Source organism: Amblyomma americanum, chromosome 5 (assembly GCF_052857255.1).
Source record: "Amblyomma americanum isolate KBUSLIRL-KWMA chromosome 5, ASM5285725v1, whole genome shotgun sequence".
NCBI classification, from domain to species: Eukaryota; Metazoa; Arthropoda; class Arachnida; order Ixodida; family Ixodidae; genus Amblyomma; species Amblyomma americanum.
Window position 1 is genome coordinate 81,030,915 of NC_135501.1, and position 20,608 is coordinate 81,051,522.

A 20,608-nucleotide genomic window follows, 5' to 3' on the forward strand; every position below is an offset into this window, starting at 1 on the left:
CTGACGTGGTGTCTGTGGTATCTCGTGGTAAATTTTCCTCTCTGCTTTATGGAATATTTGTCTAGCACCTAGCAAGCATATTTTGTAATGGGTTTGTTTGTATCAGTTATTTTTATATTTTCTCACTATGCATACATTGACTCCACTCCTACTTTTGTCCTGGAAAGGACGTACTGGTAGTATGTAATATTAAATAGATAAAAATAAATATTCATGATCTGAAAGAACCTGCCCTGCGCTCAACCCCATTCTTATTCTTCGTTATTTCTCTCTCATGACTCGGATCAGTGGTCACTGCTTACCCCTTCGAGCACATCGCTACCAATTCTGAGCTGCTGTTTTCTTGCGACACTGTTGGATATTAGTTTTCTGCGTGTTAATTTTTAGAACCACCGTTCTGCTCCGCCTGTCTAGCTCATTGACCATGCTTTGCAGTTTATCTCCTGAGTGACCTAGCAAGGCAATGTCAGCAGCGAATTTTTTATTTATTTATAAATCCTGCAGCCTTGAAAAACAAGACCATCACAGATGCGTACATAAATTTTTATAACACCAAATCACAAAAGCAAAAAATACAGCAGACAAGGCGTCACCAGCCGCGAAATTACTACATCACACTGTATCATTATCACAACATTACAATACATACAATATAGTCATCGGGCCAAGCATATAACAGGTTATAATCAAGCACTTTGAGTAAAAAGCACATATTACTGAGAAAACGAACACTCAAAAATTCGTCCCTTATTTCAGCAGCGCCTCAAAACGAAACAGAGGTTTCTGTTCTACTATATGGCCAGCAAGGTTGTTCCATTCGGTAACAAAGTTGTAGGAAAATGGGAATATTTGTAGGAGTTCGTACTTGCGGATAAAAGTTTTACAGAAAGAGAATGTCGCTGGCGTGTAGCATTAACACTAGAGTAACTAACAATTTTCGAGATGTCAACGTTGTAGCGCCCATTAATTAAGTAGAAAAAGAATTTCAAGCGACAAATACCATTTCTATCAGTAACGGAATGTAAGCCACTTTTTTCAAGAAGATTAGGGATAGAGGTATGGCCATAGGAATCATAGATAAATCTTGCTGCTTTTTTTAACCCTTTCTAACTTGGAATAATGATCTTGGCATATGGGTCCCAGATCATTACGGAATATTCTAAAATGGGCCGCAAAATAGTGTTATACGCAATGAAACGTAATCCAGGAGTAGCGAACCGTAGTGCACGCCTCAATAAAAATATTTTACGAAGAGCATCTGCCTTGACGGTATCAATATGTTTGTTCCAGAAAAGATTATTGGGAATCCATAGGCCTAGATATTTGTAGCATGTTACCTCCCGCAGCGCACTATCGGAGGTGCCAGTACGGCGGAAGTGCACTCAGCGACGGGACGCCTAAACCTTAAATCTTCGCAGGAACCCGCCTGTGTTTAGATGCAGGAATTTCTCCCCTATCAGAGGCTGTGAACACGCATGGGGTACCGCGCACCATCCAAGGAAGCATTGCTACCAGCCATCTATCTAACCGAACGACGATAGTGACTGCGCCGAAAAGAACACTGGGACTGCCTGCTACCTACATATACGCCAGCAGCCGCTGATCTTCACAGTACGGCGGCAGTGCACTGAGCGACGGGACGCCTAAAATTGCACCTTAAATACTCGCAGGTGAGGGAGCCCACCTATTTATTACCTTGTGTCTGTTTTGTCCTTTCTGCACTGCTGGCGGACAGTGTACTTGACAGTGTGCTGCCATTGTGTCATTGGGTTGGTAAAATCTAAGCACATACGTCATAAGAAAGAGTTAACAACGATGATCTCAGACTTCCGCAGAAAAGTGCGCGCTGAATTTAGAGCCCTTGAAAAGAGCATAACTTATTGCAGTGATACTTGTGATGAGGTGAAAGAGGTAGGAAATGACTTTAAAGTATTCCGAGCTGAAATTCAAGCGCCAAGAGAAGAGTACGAAAACCTGAAAGCTGAAAATCAGGGGCTAGAGGGGAGAATTGAAGAACTAGAGTACCAACGAGGAAACAACTCAGAAATTATGAGTGTCCCCAAAGAACTTCACTTGGTTAAAGTTGTCAAACGGATAGCGGAGATTGTGGGTGAGGAGGTTGCCGACTCTTATATCTACATCTGCCACAGGGTGAATACTAAGCGAGAACATGAACAGAACATTACTGTCCGTTTTGTGTCACGCTCAAAGCGAAACGCTTTGCTCACGCGAGCTAAAAAAAAGAAGATCGTTACCACCGAGCTTGGTCACAAAGGAACGAAGAACACAGTCTACGTTAATGAATACTAGACTCGACAAAACAAGCAGCTTCTTGGAGCAGCCGTTGCCAAGAGAAAAGCTGCGAAATGAAAGTATGTCTGGGCGAACAATGGTAAGATTCTTGCCAGGAATGATGAAACATCTGACGTCATCAAAATCATGAGCGTTGATGACGTCAACCCTTACCTCGTAACCAAGCGGACCAAAGCTTTTGTAAACAGAGCATGTCCCACCCGCTTAAGAAATACAGCCACATACGCAGACTACAGATATCCGTGACGAATTCCCATTTTGTAGTACTACACCAAAATGTCCGGAGCATAAGAAACATGAAGAATTAGATGACTACTTGAAGTCTTCCCAGATAAACTTTGACGCACACTTATTGAACGAAACCTAGCTTACAGTAAAGGATCTCTCTCCGCAATCCCGCAGCTATACACCAATTAGACTTGACCGGCCAGACAGAGCCAGAGGTGAAGGAGCGGCTTTTTATCTCCAGGGTCATTATTCTTTTCCATTAGTTGATACTCTCACCCGCAGCGACGTTGATACAGAATGTTTTGCGGTTGAAACAGACCATTTTCTTCTTGCTGTAATTTATACACCCCCCACAGGACTTAAGCGACACTTCCTTTCGTGTCTAGAACTACTCGAGCATTTTAATGACATAAAAAACCATTTTTCGTAATGGGGGCGTGAACATTGACTTGCTCAAAGATCAATTACCGGCCTGGGACCTGAGAAATGTCATCATGTCGTATGGCTGTGAAAATGCCATTTGCAGACATACCCGTATTACTTTGAGCTCTTCCACAAGTATAGATGTTGCAATAACAAATCTTATTGACTTGGACTGTAGAGCAGGGGTTCAGACAAGTGATCTAAGGGATCATCAGCCAATATACATTGGCACCTGACGTCTATTTCAGGAAGTCAATGATAGCAATCGTTATTCTGAACATCGGAGTATATGCGAATCATCAATGAGGAAATCTAGAACACTGATCATACACGCAGATTGGTCTCCAGTGTATATAAAAAAAGCAAATAAAGCGTACGTCCTTTTTCTAGACATTTTTATATGCTGCTATAATGCTGCTTTTCCGTTTCTAAGGGCAAAAGGCGGAAACAGAAAACTCTTAAGCCTTGGATCACTGTAGGGCTTCCTCAAAGAATAAAACAAAAGAACACAATGTTTTATAAATTTCTCTCGAGCAAGGATGATGCTTTAATTCTTGAGTTAAGAGGTTTCGGAACAAATTAAATAGTGACCTAAAGAAAACAAAAAAATATTACTGTGAATCACTATTCTCCAGAATAAAGTCAGACCCGAAAAAAAATATGGAAAGATATCAATTACTTGAGAGGAAGAAACAAGGCTGGCAGCACGCCTGAACAGATAAAAATTAATACCATCAATTTAGAGGGGCAGGCGCTAGCTGATGCCATAAATAAATACTTTGTGAATGCAGCAATACCTGAAACAGACCAGGTTGAAGATTACTGTACGTGATGAAACTTGTCAAACGAATTCTCTTGTACTCTTTGATGTCAGCCCGGGTGAAGTCGACATGTTAATAAAAGGATTAAATGCCGATGCTGCTAATGGAAGTGACGATATTAAGGTAGCGCCGGTAAAAGAAGTGTCGTCAATTATTACTCCAATACTTGCGTTCTTAATAAAGTTATCATTTCTGACTGCAATATTTCCGCAGAAATTGAACGTGGCCAACGTAATTCTTGTCCATAAAGGTGGTCCTATTAATGATATCTCAAATAGTCGTCCCACCTGTGTCCTGGCCACATTTTCAAAAATTTATGAAAAGTGCATTCATAAGCGCCTTATAGGATACCTTAATAAATATACCATACTCTCGTCATCTCAATATGGGTTTCAAAATATTAAAACAGAAAATGCACTTATAAATGTGAAATATCAAATTATTGATAACCTTGATAGGAAGCTGTATACCTTGGGTATATTTCTCGATTAGCGAAAAGCATTTGATTCGGTGAATCATAATATCATGCTTAGAAAATTGAGCAGATATGGAATTAGGGGTATCAGCTTCGATCTCTTCCGGAGTTTCTTGACAGTGACGCAACAGTACGTTTTCTTTTAACAAAGTGAGGTTCCAAAAATTATTCACGAAAGGAGGTGTCCCGCAAGGTTCAATAATGGGACCAATTCTATTTCTAATATATATATTAATGGCATCACTGAGCCAAAACACACACCTAGTATCACACTATTTGCTGATGACACAAAAATATTTTTTACAGCTGGAAACATTCAGGAAATAAGAGAGGAGGTTAATGCCTATATGGGGAAATTGTCGTGATGGCTGAAAAAAATAATTTACGGCTTAATGCACAAAAATTAAATACATAGTATCCAGGCCCGTCAACAAAAATTTAATTGATATTTAGGTAATGTTATAGGACCATTACCTGGAAAAAGTACAGGTGCATGAGTTCCTTGGAGTATGGCTTCACGAACATTTGTCTTGGAGTTATCATGTCAGTCATCTTATTTTGGAACTCGCGCGTTCCGTTGGATGCCTAAGCGAAGTTTCCTATAGCTTACCTTTATAGTTGAAAAATCAATTTATTACGTTGTTTTATTCCAAATTGCCGCATGGCATGCTTGTGTGGGGTACTACCACCAAAGGTAATTTTGAAAGAATACTAATTCTGTAGAAGCGCGTACTTCCAATCCTAGAAAACTACAAAGGCCCAATAAAACACCTAGACACGCAACCTCTTTTCTCCAAATATAACATCCTTCAGTTATAAAAGTATACAATTTAAGGCTAATGCAACAGGTATACAACAAACAATTGTATACTGATCACATCCACATACTTCCTTGAGATATGAAATTAGAAACCCTAAAAGAAAGATTAAAAAATTTAGAACTAGCTATGGCAAACAGGGCATGAACTATCAAGTAGCCAAACTACTTAACCTACACGAATCATGTATTGTCTTCTGCCAGCCAATCGGAGCTTTTAAACGAACATATCAAGAATTCTTGTTCTCCTCAAAAAGAATTTTAGAGCCATGAACAAACTACAATAACACTTCAGTTGGGCCTAGTTGGTGTATGGTGATAATACAGATGATAGATGTGCGCCCAACATTAGACGAACCACGTACACGGGAGAAACACAAGGAGTTGCACCAGTCATTGTGTTTCTCCCGTGTACGTGCTTTCTCTAATGTTTTGCGCACATCGATCGTCTGTATTATTAACAAACTACAAGTATCGCTAAACCTCTGTAGATAGCTATCATGCAGTCTGTAACTGAGATTCTCTTTTTTGCGCTACACATTATAAGATAAGGCTCAATCCTACCAGATGGTATTATTAGAAACTTTCAGTAACATCTTTTTAGTTTTTGGCTTGGGTTCTATCAAGTGTTAGTTTCTGACGTAACTCCAGACGAAGGAATGTTTGACAGTTTAATGATAATGAGTAACTTAATTGTGCTATATGTGGTGATGCATGATTTCTTCACACCATTAATTAGTAAAACCAGTTGAGAAATTAAGTGGTGTAATTAAGAAAAATGTGTTTCTTAGTAAAGCTGAAAATAACGAAATGAAAAACGATGCCATCATCACTAATTAATGACGTGAAGAGACGCGCGGCGCAGAACCGCGTCCGCCGAAGCGACGACGCTCGTTTTGAGCAACAGAAATCACAGGTGCAGACGAAATCCCAACGATGTCACCACTGGTTGACCTGAATGTGGGGGCAGTATTCCCGAATACATTCACCGAAATTTTAAGCTACCGTTCGTTGTACAGCATTCTGGGTGGTGTCATAGCATTTCTTCTTGCATATAGCTTACATGTTTTCGCCAAGCTGGAGGTCGGATGCTAGCTAATGGCGACAGAGGTTCGGACCAATAGCATATGCAATTCAATTGCGGCCTAGAATTTCTAAGACTTGCGACAGGGGTTCGGACCGATGGTATATGCACCTACATTTGCATGATTTATGGCGGTGGTGGTGACGAACATTTATTGAATCTGTAAAAGAAGGTGTTTGGGCCCAGGCCTCATGGCCCAGGTTCTCATAAATCTAAGTGGAGCTCTATTACGCAGCCCCAATGGTGCCTAACGCTGCTCGCGCCCTGGCGACCAAGGTACGTCGGGACTGCATGCGTCATGGCAGCTGAGCAGAGCCCCCCCCCCCCCCCCCCCCCCGGCCTCTCTAGAAGGGTGAGAGATGAAGGATTACGAAGAGTAGGGTTTGGAAGGACAGCCCTAGACCATGTGGAAAACGTCCTAGAACGTCGGTCCACACAGGCTGCAGCCACCATCAAATTGGGAATTGAAGTGCTTCAATACTGCCGGGCACAGCATTGTATTCGTAAAAATTTCCAGAAGGAGCCGTTCGTCTGCTCTCCGGAGAGCGACGATGACTGTCCTTATAATATGCAGTGATGTCTATGGATGTAATTAAAGATTGCTTGGGCTCAGAGTAGGCTCCTAGAGCAAGTGTCTGTGCTCGGGAAGAAAGCGCGCGGGCCACCTGACCGGCTAAGTCATTGCCCTGGGATGCCTGGTGGCCGGGAGTCTAGGTGAGATTGCAATTTCGAGGGTCGCTGGACCGGCAGCAATTTTGTAGGATGCGCCAGGCGAGAGGAGGCACCCAACCCAGCTCGTAATTTCAATCGGGAATATGTGCTCGTGTTGTGCGGCGTTTAAGAAGCCGCGTGTAAATGGTCGTACTAATGATACAGTGGTCACTGCCAGGGAGGGTTTCCTGAGTATTGAGCCAGTCAGCGTGCCGAATATTGCGGGGAAGTGCCAAAGCTGGGCACTCATTAGGGTTACTGAGTTGCCCATGCCCCATGTGAGTGGGGTTGGCCGGAACGGTATGGAGGGTAAGACCGAGAATCGAAATAAGTTCCGCCAATTTTATGCATCGGGGTTCCTCCCTAAGGTAGCCCCCTTGCCGACATGGAGCGTTCAAATCACCTACAATGAGTAGTGGGTCGCGTCCAGCCACGCGCATTGCTTCTGTAAAGAGCTTAGAAAAAGTTGCGCCTTCAAGTTTTGGGGGCCAGTATGCGTGTTTCAGCGAACACTTTAAAAAAGTCCTGAAAATAGTGGGTTCAGTACAGCAAAAAAATAGGTTTAGGATCACTCTCTCTGCCCCAGCGGACACAATATGCTGCAGAACCCATATAATTATGCAGGTAATTAGCAAATGCCTGCTAATTAACGTTTTGATTATCGTAGCTGGGTGGTTAGACCCAAATGGGAAGTTTGATGCCGTGAACAAGACTATGTCATATGAGTTCTTGAAACGAAGAAAACCTCAAATTTCGAACCCTGCAGCGCGAAGGAATCCGACGGTTTTTCCCGCACGCGACCGAAACCGAGCGCACGAGGAGCGCCGGAAGTATGGCGTCAGCGAAGCGTCCGCTGGTGACGTGTCGTAATAAATGCTGCCCCCAATTCGAAACGCGTGTGCTAATTTTCCTCGCTAGAGAACCTCGGCGCTCAGCTTAGACCACGGCCGGCGTTATCGACTGTTTCGTCTCTTGGAGTAAGGGAAATTACAGTCATCGTCTGCTACGCAGCCGTCGCTTTTGGGAACACCGCTAAGCACACCTAGGGCTGATGTTTGCCCCGCAGAGGTAAGACCATGACCATAACATAGGAGTATTCGGGGGTTGATGGGAGGGTGACCTCTTGTGCAGTGTAGTCTTTGTGGACTAGGATGCAGGTTTGTGAGTCCTCTCTGGAAAGTGTTATAGTTAGTGAGTTTGGTGCTGGCTCCGCGCTCCTGAAGGGGGCCAGGGCCACGAGGAACTCAAAGGTTTCAAGGCAAAGGCGAAAGTGCATGGCCTCGCTTCTGCGACATTGAAACCCAATTCCACTGCGGTAGTGTAAAGGGATGTGTTTGTGTGGATTGCCGTGACCTAGGATTGAGGGCCATGACCAGAGGCTGAAGAGGTGAAGGATCAAGGAGAGGGCTGAGTCGGGCTGGTTGGTTCATGTTGAAATGGCAGGCAAAACAGCGCTGACGGACGGGACGGAAGAAGCCGAGACAGACACATGCGCTGACTAACAACCAAATGGTTTATTGCGAAAGAGGGGGCAATATAAAGCATAGAACGGAAGAAGAAATGCGGTGCAAAACATGATATGGCATACATTCGGGATATCATCACTGATTAAGAAAAGCGATCTCCTGTGGGAATAGAGCCACCGATGGTTGGCTTACACATGAGTTGCCTAATGCATGAATGTGAAAGGCCTCCGATATCAGGCGCGAGGTATGATCGTTATATTTGGCGATGATAGTTGTTTGGTTCAAAAACGCCTCACATTCTTCGCAATCTGCGAAATGAATGACCATATTATTTCGGCGTGACTTGTTTTCAATAGAGAGCTTTAGTTTCACGTACGCAGAGGCTTCACGTACGTAGAGCTCTTACGGGTGATCAGTGCGCATGCGCAGAACGCAAAGGGTATGAGCGAGTCTCACGTGCGTACGTGAGATTCGGATTTTTACGTTGCGGTCTTTGCGTTGCATGCGTACGTAGCGTTGACAAACATGGCGGCACCCTGCCCGCCGCTTCACGGCGATAACAGCTTCGTCGCTAATCCCTCGAGGCGATATGGTGTTCTAAACTGCTGTATTCGCCTTCGATTTGCCCATTCTTACCCTCGCATAAGGTTTCAAGCGACAAATAGCTTTTGTTTTTCAGACAGAAGGGCGATTTTTCAGCGGCTAAGCCTGACGAAGTAGCGTTGGTCGTCGTCATAGCAACGGTCTCGCTATGAATGGCTTCGCTTAATGACTTGTCTTGGATGATTTTGGCTACAACCAGTGTCTGTGTTTCTTAGTAGATGGCGCTAGGCGTAACGCGCGGCGTGTTTCGCGCACGTGTAACTATAAGGGTTTCAAACCACCTGCGTGCAGGCTACGTAGACTTCTCACGTTTGCGTACGTGAACCCTCTACGTACGTGAAACTAAAACTCTCTAATAGAGAGTTTTAGTTTCACGTACGCAGAGGCTTCACGTACGTAGAGCTCTTACGTGTGACCAGTGCGCATGCGCAGAACGCAACGGGTATGCGCGAGTCTCACGTACGTACGTGAGATTCGGATTTTTACGTTGCGGTCTTTGCGTTGCTTGCGTACGTAGCGTTGACAAACATGGCGGCGCCCTGCCCGCCGCTTCACAGCGATAACAGCTTCGTCGCTATTCCCTCGAGGCGATATCGTGTTCTAAACTCTTGTATTCGCCTTCGATTTGCCCATTGTTACCCTCGCATAAGGTTTCAAGCGACAAATAGCTTTTGTTTTTCAGACAGAAGATCGATTTTTCAGCTGTTAAGCCTGACGAAGTAGCGTTGGTCGTCGTCATAGCAACGGTCTCGCTATGAATGGCTTGGCTTAAAGACTTGTCTTGGATGATTTAGGCTACAGCCAGTGTCTGTGTTTCTTAGTACATGGCGCTAGGCGTAACGCGCAGCGTGCTTCGCGTACGTGTAACTATAAGGGTTTCAAACGACCTACGTGCAGGCTACGTAGACTTCTCACGTTTGCGTACGTGAACCCTCTACGTAAGTGAAACTAAAACTCTCTAATGTCTTTCGCGTGTTCGCGTAGCCGATCGTTGACGCACCGTCCGGTCTCTCCGATGTAGAAACGGCCGCATGACAGTGGGACCTTGTACACCACACCACAGCAACAGTTGTCAAATTTCTTTCTGTGTTTCTTCTGACAAGACATCTTTCCACTCTCCTGATTCACTCTCTTGCACAGGCCTCCCAATTTGTTCCTGGCAGAGAAAAGGAGCCTTACGCCGGCTTTGTTCACAATCTTTTTCAGGTTATGCGAAACTTGGTGAACATACGGAATACATGTTATGTGCTTAGTGTCCAGTTTGCGCGTCTCCTTCTGAATTCTGCATTCTTTTAATATCGACTCTTCTATGCTAGATAAGATCTTCGTCGGGTATCCCGCAGCGGTAAGCCTAGTAACCTGCGCGTCAAAGCTGGCCTGGGTCTTATGTGCACATGATCTAAACAGAGCGGCTTTCATGCATGTTTTCGCTATCCCGCGCTTGACTATCTTAGAGTGGGCCGACCGGAAGGGGAGCAGGCTTTTCTGGGAGCGCGGGGAGTATATCAAACACACATGGTCACACGATAGCACAAGTTCCAGGTCCAAAAACCTTAGTTTGTTGTTAGTAGGTAGCTCTGTGGTCAATTGTAGGTTGTTAAGTTCAGTACTGAACACGTCAAAAATCTGAGCAACAGTTTATTGGGCGTTACTTTTGCGATAAAATACTAAGAAGACGGCACCGTTGTTAAGGTTGTGCGTTATGTAGATGACTTTGTAGTATTTTATCGCAAAAGTAACGCGCAACAAACTGTTGCTCAGATTTTTGACGTGTTCAGTACTGAACTTAACAACCTACAATTGACCACAGAGCTACCTACTAACAACAAACTAAGGTTTTTGGATCTGGAACTTGTGCTATCGTGTGACCATGTGTGTCGGATATACTCCCCGCGCTCCCAGAAAAGCCTGCTCCCCTTCCGGTCGGCCCACTCTAAGATAGTCAAGCGCGGGATAGCGAAAACATGCATGAAAGCCACTCTGTTTAGATCATGTGCACATAAGACCCAAGCCAGCTTTGACGCGCAGGTTACTAGGCTTTCCGCTGCGGGATACCCGACGAAGATCTTATCTAGTATAGCAGAATTGATATTAAAAGAATGCAGAATTCAGAAGGAGACGCGCAAACTGGACACTAAGCGCATAACATGTATTCCGTATGTTCACCAAGTTTCGCATAACCTGAAAAAGATTGTGAACAAAGCCGGCGTAAGGCTCCTTTTCTCTGCCAGGAACAAATTGGGAGGCCTGTGCAAGAGAGTGAATCATGAGAGTGGAAAGAAGTCTTGTCAGAAGAAACACAGAAACAAATTTGTCAACTGTTGCTGGGGTGTGGTGTACAAGGTCCCACTGTCATGCGGCCGTTTCTACATCAGAGAGACCGGACGGTGCGTCAACGATCGGCTACGCGAACATGCAAAAGACATTGAAAACAAGTCACGCCGAAATAATATGGTCATTCATTTCGCAGATTGCGAAGAATGTGAGGCGTTTTTGAACCAAACAACTATCATCGCCAAATATAACGATCATACCTCGCGCCTGATACCGGAGGCCTTTCACATTCATGCATTAGGCAACTCATGTGTAAGCCAACCATCGGTGGCTCTATTCCCACAGGAGATCGCTTTTCTTAATCAATGATGATATCTCGAATGTATGCCATATCATGTTTTGCACCGCATTTCTTCTTCCCTTCTATGCTTTATATTGCCCCCTCTTTCGCAATAAACCATTTGGTTGTTAGTCAGCGCATGTGTCTGTCTCGCCTTCTTCCGTCCCGTTCGTCAGCGCTGTTTTGCCTACCATTTCAAGGTGAAGGATGCTGCTGTGTTAGAGAGCTTCTCTCCACTGACGCCCCAAGACGTGCGGATGGCGCGTTCCTCGTTATAGGAAAACGCGGTTGACGTGTCCACCGAAATGTCCAGATCTGAGAGCTACTGCGCCCTTTCCTTTTCTCAAAAAGCTTGTCTTTCCTCTAAAACTCGCGGAGCGTTCGGTCACTGCGTTTAACTACCTGACGGAGAACAGGTGGGACGTCAAGCCCGTGTGTTTGAGCCTGTGTGCATTCCTCGAACACCCGGGCTTGACGTCCCGTCTGTTCTCCGTCAGGTAGTTACACGCAGTGACCGAACGCTCCGCGAGTTCTACCTTGAACGATTAATAACTGGACGTTCCACTCCAGTTGTAGCCAACACAGTGCTGTGCGCGTGTGATTTTAATTACTCTAAAATGAACTAATCACGCGCACAACCTGGACACATTACTTATTGTGTAAATAGTTTGTACATATTACTCCTCCCCTATCCTCGCTTCATGTCCCCTCAACTATTTCATTTCATTTCTGCATTCTGCCTGCTATTCTTTATTTCCGCTGCCCCAGCTCAGGTGCTTCAGTATCGATGGCGGATGACGGGGCTAGCAAAAATCATATCCTTCCTTTTTACTATTATTTTAATAAAAAAACCACTGCCACCTTCCTCTAAAAACATGCTTTCCTCCACGCATTCCTCCACGTAAACAGACTTAAGTACCCTCAGAATTTCTGTTTTCGAATATCGTTTTTTTCCTCATGGTTCGTTATTGCGGACAACTTGCTCTATAGTCATTTGTGCTTAGAAAAATGGGAAAAATGAGCAAGAAGACGGGAGCACTAGGCAAAGAGCCTAAACGCTCGTAGTAGCGATGCATTGTGGTCACTTTTCGCAAAACTGTGGAAAGTGTAGCGCTGCGTCGCCTGCTTCCGAGAAATGGTAAAACGCACCTCCCTTTCCACTTTGTTTCTGAAAGCTGTCGCCACGTATCGCTACATGTAGGGTTCGTGGCTATCAGGCCCGCGCTCCCGTGTTCCGGCCCATATTGCCCATGACAGTACATATTAACAAGGCACCACTTTATTAGGAGCAAGGAAAAAAAATCGCGAATGTTAAAATGCCGAATGTGGCAGCGAGGGAGGGCAAAATAGTTTCACGAGGTGAAGGTAATGGCGAGGAGATACCAGAGAATTTCACGAACTGAGGGCGGGGGTGAATGCGAGCCAATGATTTAATGGTAAGAGTGAGAGAGCTAGAAAAGACAAAACTGGGGGCATTTGCCCATCCCTGGTCCGAACATTTGAATACGGCAAGCATGGACGAAGTTATTCTCCATGCGTGGCCATAATCTTTTAGGCGTCAATATTGGAGCGGATTTTTTTAGGAATTCGGCCAATTTTGCTTTAACTGGACAGCCCGAAGCAGCCGCTGCCGTTTGCTTACTTGTTGAAGCCAGGACGTGACAGTACCGTCAATAGCCAGCAACACCGCAACGATGCCTTCGCCACCGACGACGCGAAGGTCCCTCAGCGTCTCCTCTACATAGTGCTCGAGAAGGCCGTGGGGAAGCAAGAGTTCGAGGCTGCTTCCAGCGTCCAAGACGAGCTGAGACCCATTCACTGTTACGCTGACCACCGAAGCAAGCCCGGTGCGTAGGCTGGTGGAGGCGACGAACTGGAACAGATTGCGGCCGGTCGTGAGCGCCACCAACGAGTCGAAGCTGATGTTTAGCGCATCGAGAACGTCCACGGTGCCTGTCTTGTGCTCGCGCTTGATGAATCCGACGCAGCTCCTGAAAAGCAAGCCCGATTTTAACAATGTGCCAAGAGTTCACGGAGCCCGAACGGAAAAAAACTCAGTCGCGCACGCTCACGCACGTGTTTGTACTCGCTAAGGCTCTAGTAAGCCTCGACTTAACACGGCCCACATGATACGATACGAGAACAAGGTTCACTCATGACGTGACCAACTGAAAATGAACCCCGGACACTGGGTTCCTGATTAGCACTCCGATATAGCACTTTGTTTTTTATTATTGTGCACAATTACAACGTCGTTCCAAATGTGCCTTTTCGGTAATGCCCCCAGGAGACGCAGATATGTTGTAAATAAAAATGAAATAGACAAAAATAAGAGTTATTGGTGAACGTACTCTGAGATTCGCTGATGTCATTGTCTTGCTAAGTAACTCAAGGGATGCGTTGCAAAGCATGATCAATCATTCATACAGGGTAAACAAAACGGTAGCCGCAGCGGTGGCTCAGTGATTATGGTGCTCGGCTGCTGGCCCGAAAGACGCGGGTTCGATCCCGGCCGCGGCAATCGAATTTCGTTGGATGCAAAATTATATAGGCCCGTGTACTTTGCCATGTCAGTGCAGGTTAAAGAACCCCAGCGAGAATTGGCGCGCTAACCGGCATGGCGTCGTCGGGTGAATCCAGAAGCCTGTGCGAGGTATAACGAAACCATTTGCTTGATAAAAAGCTTGTCAAGAGGGTTTAAAAAAAAATTCGCCCAGCAATATAGGTCGGGGAAAAAATATGCTTTAGTGGTCGGAAAAGGAAGAGAGCTTGCCATGGATGAATAACCGCTCAGCCAAACGATCTGGTGGCTTTAAGAAGTTCTATTAAGCTTAGCCTTGCGATCAGGGAACGCTAGACAGCTTCACTGTCAACAGCAGCGTTCGCGACGTTAAGTCAGTGAAGCTGGGCCATTTTTTTTGCCTTCAATGCGGCGCAAGAGTGTCAGAACAGCCAAGATGCCCAGCTGTGTGTTCGTCGTGCGAATCCTGCATAATTTCTTCTAGTAAGCTGTTCGGAGCGACATGCAGGTAAGCGGTCTTGCTGGGGGCGAAGTTCCTCACTGGTATGCCAACTGGCAGACTCAAATAGGACAAACCACGCTTGAATGCTGCTGGGGGTGAAGAAGACTTGCCTTCCAGATACTCGATGGGGTGTTGAAGGTCTGGGTCCGAGCGTTCCTGCTGTGCAAAAGAGCTGGAGTTGATGGGTTCTAGGAAGGGTTCGACTTCATCGTACAACACATGTGCATATACAGGGTTTCGTGACGGGCAATCGGAGTCAGAGTGCTTGCGTCCGGACAGATAAACAACGGTGACGTCGAATCCTTGGAGTCTTAAGCTCCATTCAGCGAGGCAACGAGACGGGTTCTTTAAGTTGGTGACCCAGCACAGTGCGTGATGGACAGTCCCAACTTAGAAGGGCCTGCCGTACAAGTACCGGTGGAATTTCCACGTAGCCGAGCCGACGTAGCCGAGCCGACTCCTTCTCAGTCGTCGAATAGTTAGCCCCGGCCTTGGACAGGGAACGGCTAGCGTACGCGACTACGTTCTTCAGTCCGTCGCTTTTCTGCGCAAAGACAGCGCCTAGGCCCAGGCTGCTTTCATCGGTGTGAATTTCAGTTTCGGTGTTTTTATCAAGGTGCCTAGGCAGCGAATGGGACTGTAAACGACGCTCAACTTCCCTGAAGGCTCTTGACTGCGGCGCTTCCCATTTAAATCGCACGTCTGCCTTTGTCTGTTGGGTCAGAGGTTCGGCGATGCGCGAAAACCTCTTCACAAATCGTCGGTAGTATGCGCACGGTGAGGAATCTGCTCACAGCTTTTTTTTGACCGGCGATGAAAACTGCGATTGCAGCTGTTTTCTGCGGATCTGGGCGTACTCCATCCTGAGTTATGATGTGATTTAGAAACAACTGCTCTTCGTAGGCAAAACAACACTTGTCTGCTTTCAATGTTAGTTCAGAGCAGTTGATCGCATCTAGCACTGTTTTAAGCCTTATCAGGTGGCCATAAAAGTTCAAGGCGAAACCAACGAGGTCAGCTAAGTATACTAGACAAATATGCCACTTCAAGCCTGCCAGTACTGCATCCATAATCTGTTGGAGCATAGCTGGGGATGAACAGATTTCGAATGGCATCACCTTGAACTCAAAGCGGACATCCGGTGTGATCAAACCGGTCTTGTCTCGGTCTCTTTCACGGCTTCTAGTAGGCGCTGTAGAGCTCTATCGAAGATAATTACTTGGCGTTGCAGAGCAAATCGAGGGTATCGTCGATGCGGGCAAGGGGGCAGACATCCGTATTCGTTATGTTAATCAAGCGGCGGTAAACGACTCAGAACCGAAGTATGCCGTCTTTCTTCATCGCCAGAACAACCATCGCCGCCCAGGGGATCTTCAATGGCTGAATGACGTCGCGCGAGGCATTTCTTTCACTTGGTCCCGAATAGCTTCGCGTTCTCGTGGCGACACGGTAGGGGCTCCGGCGGAGGTTTCGGGTGTGTTCGTCGGTTACAATGCAATATTTGGCGAAGAACTTTTATCGTCCATTTCGCGACGACGAGAAGCACTCACTGTAGCTTCGAAGCGGACTCTGGATCTGGTGTTGTCTGTTCGCGGGCAGGTCTGAGTTATTGTCGAACACCATCTTCTCTAGGTAAATCTTCTGTAATTCAATCAGGTAGAGAGAAGGCTTCGCGAACGTCGGATAGCTAGTCTAAGATGGCAGTCGTCGTATATCTGCTGAAGTGTCGATATTCATAGCTGAACTTCCTCTGTACCATTTCAGCTTGTCCGTTCCGGAAATGTGCGACGCCCCTTGCGATGCCGAATCGTCGCTTAGAAGCAATTCCTAATTCCAATCGATGATAGCTTCGAAGTTGTAGCTTCCCTGGCACCTACAGTGACCATGACGCATTAGCGGAGTGGAGTGTTCACTTGTTCATCCAGGACACTCAGAGCAAATTGCTGCTCCATGATCGTCATTGAAGGAATGGCTTCGTCCGTCGAAAGCGTGAGCAAATTGCTGCTCCATGATCGTCATTGAAGGAATGGCTTCGTCCGTCGAAAGCGTGATGAGCTTGGACCGCAGGTCGATGATCGCCTGATCTTCACTAAGGAAATCGATGCCCTGGATCACGTCGCGGAAACATTTCGGTAGCACTACGCAGGTCGCAGAATATGTTTGTACCTTGACGGTCACTGGGGCTGTGGATCGCCCCAATGGCGTACTGAGGTGACTTCCTACGATGCGTACTTGTGGGCCGTCCCAGGTGGACGTGACGTTCCTCAGTTGCGCGGCGAATGTTCCATTCATCACCGGAAACTCGGCTCCTGTGTCGACTAGAGCGGTAACTTTCCCGCCGTCGATAGCCACTTCTAAGTCGCATGTCCGGGGTCTTGAATTGCGACGCCATCCTCGGCGTTGGGTTACGGCTTCGTCAGGTATATGAATCATGGGTAGAGTTTGTCGTCGAGGCTTTGAAGCGAGAGCAGCACTACGCTACCCAGTCGAGCATTTCGCCGTGATGCTTGGAGGCCGATAGTGCGCATGCGCGAAACCCGAGAGAAGTAGCAAAGCGCGCCGATATGACGTCAGAGTTCGCCGCCGCCGCCCCGCTAGGAGCCGCCCTGGCCCGACTACGCCCGCCGGCGGCCCGCTGAATAGGTGCCCCAACCTCAAGTTTGCCGCGCGGCGACAGCGCCGTGCTCCTCCCGTAGCAACAGAATTCTGAAGCGCCGATCGGGCATGACGGCGCCGCGGCGCTTCGACTGGCCGTGTTCGCGAGCTGCACGCGCTTTCTCCCTCTGCGTGCTGCTCGCGTCCGTCTCCTCGCGGGCGCGTCGGATGCGTGTACAGCCTGACGACTGCACAGTGCGCCGTTTATGTCCATCGGTGGGCAGTTTTTACGCGATGATCGAAGTGGCACGCGGCATCGTGGTTGCCTAAAGCTGGGGAAGCGTCTTGCTTGACTTGTGGGCTTCCCTGAAATGACGGATTTGCTTACTGCCGTGTGTGCTGTCGACAAAAATTACCCAGGTGGCAGGCATCGTTCAATGCGAAGTACCGGTGCAGTATCGGGCGCTGCAGTATTGATTAAAAAATAGTACTAATGATCCATCTCCTGCGGCAACCGGAGACAGAGCTAGCGGGCACTTAATATATGTGCACTTTCTCGGCCGACACCATGTAAACTGGCAGCGGTTATAACTTCGAAGGCGAAGATTGCCCACACGATCCCACACGTGAACTAAACTTGTGCCCCTGTCGTATACACGCGGTAGCAGTGTGGCTCTGCAGATTACAGACCACGGCCTGTAGACCCAGGGTGGCCGCCCAATAGTGTTACGTGCCCCGTCGATGCGCATCAGAACTGAGTCGTGCCAGTGGTTAGTGAGATTAACGTCCTAAGGCTGTACGTAGATTGTGCGCAAAGCTATTTCTCAAGGGCTCCGAATTAACAAATATTATTTTTAGATTTCTGTATGGTAAATACGCCATCAGCTGTAAATACGGCCATGCGGCAGGAGCGGCTAGGCAAGCGCGACACCGGTAGGAACGGCAATGCGTGACCATATTGTTCGTATCAGCCGCACGCCCATGCTCAAACTCTCAAAGCTCAACAGAATGGGATTCATTATTGTGCACCGACATCGTGAAATGCGCTTTCATATTTCGCACAAACCTAAACGCGGCGCGATTCGACCTGCGACACGGGTGAGCAGCTAAGCGCCAAAGCCATTGAAACACCGCGGAAAGGGAAAAGAAAAAGGCAGCAGAAACATGTCACCAGCACGCACGGCGGAAGAAAGCAGATCGAGCCGGGCTAGCACAGTTTCAAGACACAAAGAAAAAAAAACGCGAAACGCATTCGTGTTGCAGTTTAGTTCGAAGGTAGGCTTTAGATAAAGAGGAGAAGGGAAATGCAGTGATGTTAACCAGAAAGGTGTTCCGGTTGGCTACCCTGCACTGGGGAAGAGGAATTAGGGGACTAAAAGGAAGAAGAGAGAAGGGGAAAAAGGCATAACACACACACACGCACAACGCTGTCACAATTTGTCACTCAATCCAGTCGCTCTCAAGTAGGCAAAGAGTGCCTTGTATGCCTTGAGGGCAGTCGACTGCTGTGGCCACGGATCGAGGATCTTTTGCTCTGTTAGTGGGCGAGAACCGAGGCGGTCCAGGGCACAGCACAGTGTATGTCCTGAAATTGAAGGTAGGCTTTACTTTCAGTTTTCACTTCGTACGCCCCGTGGTTATTCGCTCTGGGCACAAAACTAGGGCATGACGAAAACAGCGCCCTTTTGGACTGTTTGCTTGACGCCGCGCCCACGAGCTGCTCCCTCTATAAAGCACGAGAGCGCGCGCAAAATTTTCGCAGCAGTGTCAAACTGCGAGGACATCCCTCTGAGCGGGCGCGCTCTTCTCTCACAACGGCGTCCATGCACGAGCGGAGAGAGCACAGCGTGCGCGAAGCAAACTCCTCTCCCAACGGCGCCGAAGCGCGAGCCAGAAAAAACGAGCGCGCGCGCGCAAAACGAGTTTCCTTCACGTGCGGGCGAGGCAACGCACACAAGTCAGCGACGAAGCTCGTCGTCTAGGCCGATAAACTAGGAGGAATTGCTCGGAGAGGGCGCTGTTCGCTGGCGTCCGCAGCGCCCTTTGGCCCATGTTGTGTCCCCTATAGGCCGCAGCGTTCACTGGGTGACCAACCTCTCGCGATATACCGTTGATTTAACTGCCACCTGCCAGGGTGGCAGGAAGGGCGCACTTCCTATCCAGTATGCGGAACGCACTAGGCGTTACAGACACCAAGCCGCGTCTAGTTGCCCGATGTACCACAGCTTTCGCTCTCTAACCAGGCTTAGCAGTAGTTGAACCGCAGCAAACTTTTTTCCGTGCGCTTATGGAAAGAAAATACTCAGGAATAAGCGAGCCAGCGGACTGCGTGACATAAAAAGTAGCAGTGCGCGTTCATGAGGAAATGTGTGCCGACACGCGGCAAACATTTTAACGTCATGATAATAAATATAGCCACGTCTGCTCGAACCGACGCGCTTAAGATGCAAGATGATGATTGGATCACTTTCTCGCGTTCGACCCATTGCTGCTCGGATGGAACGTCTCGCGTTGGGATCATGTTTGCGCCACGGCGACGCCACCGCTGTCTATACAATACTTCTCGCCATTCGGTCTTGTGAATGGGAACTTTTTGTGTTGCCACAACAACGCTTGAATGATTGTGATATTGAAAGCACCTCTAGCTCGACAAAATTCGCCTGAAAATGAATGAGGTTAGATGATGGAGCGATGTTACTGTTCTTCATTGATGATGTTCCCACTTGATTGCTGACCCGCTGACATGTTGTGATGGGCGCAGAGGAAAACACTTTCTTCAACGGTACCTGTTTATTTACAGTTATATTACAAAGTGGTCGGCAGGTATTCCAAGTAGGAGCTAGAAACTCGAACTTTCAAGCAAGCCGGAGTCCACACCAAGCGGTATCCCCGTCAGCCTGCGACTATTCAACAGTCTTAACACTCAAACGACAAGTTGAGCATAGCGCAATCAGGCGAGAACGTGCTACCAAGCGAGATATCTGCCTTCCGCTCTCAGAGGCCGGAGTGAGCACCAAGCGGGATCTCCGTCAGCCTCTGAGTCACGGCAGGATCGGACCATCCCGTCCGGTTTAAAGTCGGTCCGTTCATGCACTTCCCTCCGGTGAGCAATCATTTGGAGGAAGTCTTAACATCCTGCCTGCTCGATGACCATAATGGCCTGTTCAAGCTGCCAGGCTCTCGAGCTTCTTGGTCTTTTTCTTCTTTTTCCGCTTGAAACATGGCACATACCCGTATGGGGGGATTGGTCAATGTGTAGTGGCATAAACAAGGAAATTTCCATAGATCCGGAGTTCCCGGGTTCGAACCCGACCGCGGCGGCTGCGTTTTTGTGGAGGAAAAACGTTAAGGCGCCCATGTGCTGTGCGATGTCAGTGCACGTTAGAGATCCCCAGGTGGTCGAAATTATTCCGGAGCCCTCCAGTACAGCACCTC

General features: G+C 47.4%; 1 protein-coding gene across 1 annotated transcript in view; it reads right to left on the bottom strand.

Moving 5' to 3' along the window:
- The window catches only part of LOC144133997 (uncharacterized), a 61,504-nt gene extending 46,064 nt beyond the window's left edge, over positions 1–15,440 (bottom strand). Inside the window, exons 1-2 of the mRNA XM_077667021.1 lie at positions 15,373–15,440; positions 13,198–13,546 (exon numbers count right to left, since the gene is read on the bottom strand). Coding sequence (XP_077523147.1) covers positions 13,198–13,546; positions 15,373–15,440 — 417 coding nt within the window. The remainder of the gene's footprint in view (positions 1–13,197; positions 13,547–15,372) is intronic.
- Positions 15,441–20,608: the final 5,168 nt, after the last annotated feature.